The following is a 9,306-nucleotide window of genomic DNA, read 5'->3' as shown; positions in this document are numbered from 1 at the left end:
ACACCATCTGGGGAAAAGACCGGTTCCATACCTTTGGCCCTTCCCCCTTTTCCGTTGCATAGGAATGTACTACGATATTTTTTCTTTTTTGAATATTTTTCATATTTAATTGCTAAAGATAATTTTTAAAACTTCCAAGACGCTTTCTTTTAGAACTGTGTCTAATGTAGTTTTCAGTTCCATACAGCTTACTAACCTAAAAGATTATAATATATTTGAAAATGAAGACAGAAAGCAGCGTACTTCCTGCTTCTATGACTCTCCACACGCTAATGATGAAATCATGTGAAAGATAATAAATATATTTCTTATATATAAATTATCTATAAGATAAAAAAGGGCAAATGAAGTATGATGTATTGTTTTTTTTTGCAATGAAATTTGTAGATAGGTCATCGGTCTTTCTCCTTCCCCTTTCTTCTTATTAAATTTATATTTTTTTGTGCTTTGTTTCAAAAAGTATATTAGTTTTTGAACTTTTTTATTTTATTTCTTTTTTATTCGTTCTTCAAAAATGCGCGTGTAGCTACAGAGTTTAAACTTTAGTCCTCTAAATTTCCTTTCTCATTTGTTTTTTTCTTTTTTATGACAATTGTTATAAAAGAACGCGCTGATTTTACGAATTAAAAATTGTTTAAATTTGTATTAATATATTCACACAGGAAATACTCCCAGAACCTGTTTAGTCAAGCTTCTGTCACCAGTTAAGTGTTAGCATAATGCAGAGATTTCTTTTTTGCATACATAATTAAAATAATTTTACTGCTAATGTTACATTTTTAAGCCATTTTTCCCCTTTCTAATAAAATACTCAATAATAATGAAAAAATAAATCAACTTCAAATAAAAATTTAATTTGCCCGTAACACAAGGGTTAAGAAGGCAAGAAAATCTGGCGTAAAAAAGGAAAGATTTTTTTACAAAAATTGATTCAGAAAATTATAAATATAATCAATGATATCACAATGGTATCTGTAGGGTATGTAACTTCTGTAAATTTACTATGGGACATTCCTAAGTTGTAGCTTGAAGGTAGGTAGATAGCAAATTTTAGGACTGAATATTTACACCCCTGCATTCATCACAATCTATTCGTTTTGTTATAATGATAAAACACAGAGGCACATTTCGATATTCTCTCGAAGCCCCCTTCTGAGGTGAGGTGAAATGAAATGAAATTCAACACAAAAACGAAAAAGCTTGCATTTAATTTTAACATCAGTGTTCAATAGTACTCTTAATAAAGTAAGGAGACTTTTGTTAGTTTTCCATTTTAAATTGAACTGAAAATGAAGGTAGCATATGTTCTAATCATCCATTGGATACCTTGTTTAAAAATTTCACAGCCAAAAATTTTACTATTGTAAGTCTTTTGACACGAATTTATAACTATTAGCTTTATTTTACGTACAATTCCTAAAAAAAAAAAAAAAATCTAATTTACTCTTATTTTGTGCTAGTTCAGCAAATTTTTTTAATAATTTCACTCCCCCCTCCCCTTGGATATTATTAGAATCAATGCATTTCTGACTATATATAAATTCACCGAGCATTCGCTGTTGAATCCTGGAAAAGTTAAGATCTAAATCTCTTAAGTTACTAACAATTTATTTAATTTCAATAATATTTTCGATTCAATAAAATCGTTCTAACAAAATTCTTGGCAAAGAGGACATGTAGTTTTTCTAAGGGACAGTAAAATATGATTGATATTTCTACTTATATGCAAAAAAACTAAAGTAGGGTTAGAATTTTGGGAAAAAATGATTGTTACATTTATCTCTCATATCCTTATTTCATTCGACTGCTCTGCAATAAGGCATGACATTTTTAATGAAAATTTGTATAAAAAATTCTTTTTAATTTTTTTATTTGTTATAATTACTTAGTTTCAATTGTGCGCTGAATAAAAACAAATATTGCGAAATTAATTCTTATATTAGGCAAAGAATAAACATTAAATGTAAAATGAAAATTTTTATGACGTTGTATTTAACTTGGATTTTTTTATTAAAATAAATTTAATATATTTTTGTCCGTCGAAGGGTTTACTTTTTTTTTAGATAAATATGTGTCCGAATAAATACAGGACTATTAAGTATGCGACATTCGCTGCTTTTCAGTTTTATTATGCTTGCTTTTCTATGTTATTTTAACACTGGACATAAGTTTAACTCTATTTTATTATTTTTCAATGAGAAAGTACTAATAATTGAGTTTAGAGCAGTATAGCCCCTTTCATATATTGTGATATTCTGTACGTTTGGTCAAATCAAGATTTATGAAATATAGAATAGATGTAGGAGTATGAAAGTTGTGTGAGAATTTTAAAGAGAATTTAATATATTGTTTGTCTCAGATTTGCGTAGTGCTCTTTGTCCCTCTCTTCTTTTAAAATTTTTATTTAATTTATCCAAAATACACAATATATAGAAAAGATGCTACTGATAAATAATTGGTTTGAAATATTGGATTTTTCGAAAAATACTTACTGTTCTATTTCATTAAAAGTGATTACATTATTAAAAATTAAAAAAAAAAAAAATCATTTGCACAAATTAAATGTTTTCTTACAGTATTCTGTAAGTTTCTTCAAATCAAAACTTTTGAGCAATTACCAATGTTTAATCTTAACCTTTATAAGCTTAATATGTAATAAAATTTGAATAAAATGTTAATGAAAGGAAAATACAACATACAAAAAGAAATAGTAAGAATGTAATAAAAAACACCTTATTTTGAAACTTTATAAAGTAAATTTTCTTTTCAACCCAATTTCAATGAAAATATTACTGACTTTAAATACTTATTTCATTTTATGTATTTAATAAATTCATTTTTAATTATTTTACATAACTCAAGTCAATAACTTAATTTTACATTACATTAAAGTATTTAAATCAGAGCAGATTTTCAGTTGTCAACCTTCACCTTTATTTAATTATTATACATTTCTATATTTGATGCTTGAAAACAAATTTGTTTCATTTTCTTACACAGTTATATGTTTAGAGTTATTACTTTTGCAATATTTAATATATTTTCATTTTTGATAACAGTTATTTCGTAATATTTTATTTTTAATATTGCATTATTTATCCTTAAGCAAAAACATAATTTATCAGTATTAAAAGCATATTTATATTTAAAGGTATGCACTTTTGTTGTTCAATAAATTTTGGAGCTTCAAAAATTATAAACTTTCTATTGTTATATTATATAATTTATATTATTATAATAAGTTAAAGTAAATTGCATAAAAAATATCAAATATTTATTGATATTATTATGTGTACAATGGTTACACTTATAGATTCTTTACCTTTTACCAAAGTTCAAGGTTTTGGACACTTTAGTCAGTTTAGGACAATAAAACCCACGTGTCCTGTCCAAAACCAGTTTAGGATGGCCAAAACCCCAACCCTGATTATAATAATAATACATACTCAGATCCCTTTGCTCTTCAACACAAGTCAGTTAGGAAAACGAAACTTAAAATTTTTTTCATTTGTCCAGTAAAAGAGAGATTCAAATTTAGTTACTCAATGCAATCTTTTATTTTATTCTTATATAGAAAATTTGTTTCAAAAATAGCAATGAAACTTAACAAACTGCTAATAAGGCTGTAAATCTACCACCGGAATGCAAGTTAACAGCGAGTTGTGAAACCCCCAGTCCAAAAATAAATCATTACCTCCAAACCAGGGTTCTGTTACTGGGTGCTTCGTGTTAGGTAACTGTCAACGATGAATACAGGACTAAGAATTAACTACAAGAATCAGGTTTTTCACAAGTATGAACAATGCTGTGTCTTATCAGATTACTGTTGCGTGAAAAATTCTTACTACATATACAACAAGAATAACGCTTCTCTCTAGTATGAACACGAAAGTGCTCAGTCAGACTACTGTTGTATGAAAAACTCTTATTACATAAGCTACACAGATATGGTTTCTCACCAGTGTGAACACGAAAGTGTCTTTTTAGATAACTTTGATGCGAGAAACTCGTATTACATATACTACATGAATAAGGTTTCTCACCAGTATGAACAAGAAAGTGTCTATTCAGATGACTTCGATGTAAAAACCTCTTGTTACACATACTACATGAAAAAGGTTTCTCACCAGTATGAACATAACTGTGTTGAGTAAGACTACTTCTGCATGAAAAACTCTTATTACATATACTACAAGAATAAGGTTTCTCACCAGTGTGAACACGATTGTGTTCAAACAGATTACTTCTGTTTGAAAAACTCTTATTACATATGCTACAAGAATAAGGTTTCTCACCACTGTGAACACGACTGTGATCAGTTAGATACCTTTTTTGAGAAAAACTCTTGTCACATATACTACAAGAAAAAGGTTTCTCCTCTGTGTGAACACTACTGTGTTTCATCATGTGATTAATATATGAAAAACTCTTGTTACATATACTACAAGAATGAGGCTTCACACGAGCATGAAAAGTAATATGCTTAGTCAGATCACTTTTAAATAAGAAAAACTCTTATTGCATATACTACAAGAAAAAAGTTTTTCACTAACATTGACGCGACTGTATTCAGTCTCATTTTTTTTTTGTAAGAAAGTCCTAATGCATATTATTACAAGAGTCAGAGTTTTAACCAGCATGAGTTCGATTGTGGTCAGTTTGATGACTTTTTTTATGAAAAACTCTGATTACATGTTTCACAAGAATAAGTTTTCTCACCAACTTCAAAGGTCATAGTATACTTAGTAATATTAGTATTCCTTCCAAGTCTCATAGATCATGTTGTATAAAAATATGTGCCTTTACATAAAGTTGTAGATAATTAATGTCAAAAATGTCACTGAAATGTAATATACTTATGCTTCAAATGCTAAGTTTATCAGAACAATTCAATTAAATTTGAATAAAAATTAATATATATCTTATAAAAAAAATATGATTTTCTGAATAAGACGAAAAGAAGTTGAGACTGATTTTATATCTAATATTGATATGGAGAGAATAAAGAAAAGGCAACAGAAATATTAAAATTATTAATAATACTTAAAAATTAAAATAGGAGTATCATTAAAAGTGCTTGAAAGTAATCGATATTTTATCCTTCGTAAATGATCAAACCTGCCTTGATTATTCAGTGTAGCATTAAAAATAAATTTTAATGCTGTAATTATGGTTATATAAATATTTTTCGGCTGCAATATGATTTACTATGAAACAGAAAATAACCTTAAGAATTTAATAATATAAAGAAAGTTTAATGATTTAGACTTAAGGCAAAATGAAGTTACATATTATAGGTTGATAATTTGATTTTTCAACAAATATTTTATCATATGCAGAGATACGAAAGTCTCAAATTAGTGTGAACAAAAATTTTATTCAATGTGCCTCATAAAAATTTAGTTATCTTAACTTCGTACTATTGTTAGTTGCTTAGCAGGCTAACTAAAAAAATTTTATGTTAATCTAAACACTGCTCAAGCAAGACAAAAATTGCTCAAAAAAAATATTTCTCATGAGTAACAAACTTTTCACATAAACATTATAAAGAGATTTCCTGAGACTGTTTGTATATTAGACACTTTAACACAAACTGCCGAAATAACTTTTAAACTAAAGTTTCAAATGCTTAGTCACGAGTACAAGGAAATTCTAAATAATAATTGCAATGATAATGTCCGTCTCTAGATTTATAATAAAGATTTCCTTATGTATAAAGATAATGGCGCCATATGAACAAGATCTGTATCAGGTAAACATTTTATAGACATTAAGGTTTTACACTATTTTAAAACACTTTTTGTCATCTAATGCTTTGAATTATTTTTCTACATTCATTACCAATGTCTTTTCGACAATCACTGTGTAAGTATCGTAAGGCAAACAAACTAAAATCAATGAATATATTTCACACACATTAAATCAAGAATTACTATAAAACATGATGCAGAAATTTCGAGCACATTTTTCCTGATTCTGATGATTGACAACTTCATGAGTGTAGTATAGTGAGATGAGATCTTTGATTAAGCTTATAGCTTTCTGTTTTCATTAATGAGGCTTTTTTGCTAGCTTGGTTATTGAAATGGGCCACAGGCGGCGCAGAGCAGAACTCTCTACCTATGGCAACGCTTCACATGCTTTCTCCATTAGCGTGAGGAAAGTCATAGAGGCAGGAAGTACGTCAGTTTCTGTCCTCATTTTCAAATATATTGTTATCTTTTAGGTTACTAAGCTGTATTGGAACTGAGAACTACATTAAATATAGTTCTAAAGGAAAGCGTCGTAGAAAATGTTAAAAATATTTTTAATAGTTAAATACGAAAAATATTAAGAAAATGAAAAGTCCTATACAACTGAATGGAGGAGGAGAGAAAGGATGAAGGGCCAAAGGCATGGAAGAGGTCTGGCGTATTCGAGCATTGCGATCATCTAGACACAGCAGATACGATACGATGGGTGGTTGACGGTATATAAGAGATCGAACCCTCTATCTATGGCAACACTTTCACCATCAGAGAAGAAGGAAGTGTGGCATATGCAACTTTGTATTAACCGTTTTATGTTAGTTTCGGTTTCTGTATCTCATCAGGTTGTTATTAAATGTGTTCGTTCGTTATGTTAGAATCATACTCATCTATTTAATTATTTGTTTAAAGATACACAACGGTCTTTATTTTTTAATAGATTAATAATTTTCAGTTAAGAAACTATATGGAACTGAAATCTACACTCAACATAGTTCCAAAAGAAAGCGTCGTAGAAATTTAAAATATTTTTTTTGGATATTTAGGACCGAAAAATATTATGAAATCGGAAATTATCATAGTACATTCCTATACGACTGAAAAGAGAAGGAGGGAGAAGGGTTTAGCCGGTCTTCTCCCCAGATGGCAGAACCAGAAGAAATTTAAAAAACTTCCTGTGTATCCCTCCGCTTATGTTATGCTTAAGAGGCGATGTGTGAACGGGCTTAATGATCCAGGAAGTTTAATTATTTTGATTTATGTTTAAATTTATGCGTATTTTTACCATTCATAAGAGTTTTCAGTAATTCATAAATTCTAACAGCTTGTGAGCCGCAAACAAATGTAAGAAAATTATTATCACGACATAAATAAAGTGGAAGGATTGCCACGTTTTGCTCCTAATTTGGCTATAATTGTATAAATATCGCCACACTCAATTTTAATGGTTAAAGGGGTTCCCTCAAATATGCATTTATGCAGCCGGTATTTTAAGTTACGAAATGAAACGCAGACACAGAGTTTTTTTTTTTTTAGATTCATTTTGAATATATTTTATTTGCAATTTTTAATCATTTTTTCGCGAATTTTTTTCTCAATTGTTTTTTCTTTACGTTACAAAGTCTATAATTTTGAATGCAAGTAGAAAATATGCAAAGAGTTAGAAAGAAAACACGAAAATACAATTTGATTATTATTATTATTTTTTTTATAACCGCCGTTGAACAACCAAATCAATGTTGAGTTTACGCCCTATCAACCAGGCTATCCCGGCCAAATTTATTAGTTTATTTTATAACAGTCATTGCACAACCGACCCAATTTCGAGTTAACGACTACTAATATTCGACTCCGTGGTGTTGTAATTTTGAACCGAATCCAGAAGACAAGGGAACTGCTAGATTTGTATCCAGAGGTATTTATTTGTTATGAGAATTAGGAGGACTTTGTGACCCTGACAGTTTTAACATGCACCAGTCACCATTTTGTACATGGGTATTCTTCTGCCGGCTGGATTCAAACTCCCACTCTCACCAACACGAGTTCAACGCCCTATTAACCAGGCCAAATTTATTAGTTTATTTTATAACGGTCATTGCACAACCGACCCAATTTCGAGTTTACGACTACTAATATTCAACTCCGTAGCCTTGTCATTTTGAACCCAATCCAGCAGTCCCTGGAGCAGGTGAGGGCCGTTATATTAATACTGTTTGTAAAAATAAAAAGAACATTTCGTAAGCTGATATTATTTAATTGCTGTTTATATTGAAAATGTTTCTTCATTATTTTTTCGTTCTTTTTAATTATTTTAAGTACATTTGTTAAATTTTAGCGCAAGAAAAAAATTGTCCTTATTTATGTAAATTTGTGGCTTATATTTTTAAGGATTTATTAAAGGGTCTATTAAATATTAGAGAGAATAAATGACCAAATGATCCAGCTTGTTGAAAATATGGACTTTATTTATGACAGACGTTATTAAGGTTTAGAACTAAAAAAATATTTAATCTTTTGAGGTACATTTTGAAAAAAAAATATTTTCTCTCCTGCCCACTGTTCCGCATGGACTGATCGTAAAGACACTCCCAGAAGAATACCGAGGTCAAGCAGCTCTGGCTGCTGTCAGTAAGTGGGTAAGTGACCACTTTGATCAGCTTGCGTAAGGACCGTGGGTGCTCGGTATCAGTCCTCATTAAATTGTTCAACCGTAAAATGCTTCACTTCACTCGCAAGTAGTCGGGCTACCAAAGCAGAGGAGCCATCCCCTCTTCAGAGGATCAAAATTGCAATGGCATGTCTTCGGATCATCCTCAGGGATGTTTCCCAGACAGTAGTCAATAGCCCATTGTGCAGCTCTAGTAGGACGTAAATAAAGTAGCTACATACCATCTAGTCCAATACCTTAAACTAAACTCAGTGACGCGACAGCCCATAGAGGGCCAAGGCAAGGGGCGGATCTACTTAAGGGCTTTTTGGGCTGCAGCCCAGGGCCCCGTGGATACAAAGGGGCCCAGTCCCCACAGGAAACAATAGGCAATATTTTGAATTCAAAAAACATCTAATATTAAAAAAAATGGTGGGGTAAATCTTCTTTTTCTTTCTTCTCTTCCGAACGATAAAATGTTCCAAGACAATCTTTCTTAATTGGAGAAAAATATCCCTTTTGAACCTTTAAATAGAAAATGAAACATGCTTGGCGTTAAAAATGATCAGAGATGAAATAACTGATTTGAAAAACAAGATATATAAAAAATATTAATATACCTTCAAAAGAGTATGTTCTCCAACATCAAAAAGCTTGTCAAGTTTCTTTTTCTTGGGGTGGATCTTCATTTTTCTTTCTTCTCTTCCGAACGAAAAAATGTTCCATGACAATCTTTCTTAATTGGAGAAAAATATCCCTTTTGAACTTTTAAATAGAAAATAAAACATGCTTGGCGTTAAAGATGATCAAAGATGAAATAACTGATTTGAAAAACAAGATATATAAAAAATATTAATATACCTTCAAAAGAGTATGTTCTCCAACATCAGAAAGCTTGTCAATTTTCTTTCC

General features: G+C 30.0%; 1 protein-coding gene across 1 annotated transcript in view; it reads right to left on the bottom strand.

The window, feature by feature from the left end:
* Positions 1-3,533: 3,533 nt before the first annotated feature.
* LOC122272559 (zinc finger protein 271-like) overlaps positions 3,534-9,306 on the bottom strand; it is an 11,873-nt gene continuing 6,100 nt past the window's right edge. Inside the window, exons 2-3 of the mRNA XM_071188463.1 lie at positions 5,842-5,888; positions 3,534-4,514 (exon numbers count right to left, since the gene is read on the bottom strand). Coding sequence (XP_071044564.1) covers positions 3,766-4,514; positions 5,842-5,888 — 796 coding nt within the window. The 3' untranslated portion in view covers positions 3,534-3,765. The remainder of the gene's footprint in view (positions 4,515-5,841; positions 5,889-9,306) is intronic.

Source organism: Parasteatoda tepidariorum, unplaced genomic scaffold (genome assembly GCF_043381705.1).
Source record: "Parasteatoda tepidariorum isolate YZ-2023 unplaced genomic scaffold, CAS_Ptep_4.0 HiC_scaffold_1004, whole genome shotgun sequence".
NCBI classification, from domain to species: Eukaryota; Metazoa; Arthropoda; class Arachnida; order Araneae; family Theridiidae; genus Parasteatoda; species Parasteatoda tepidariorum.
This window is presented reverse-complemented; position numbering and strand designations above follow the sequence as displayed.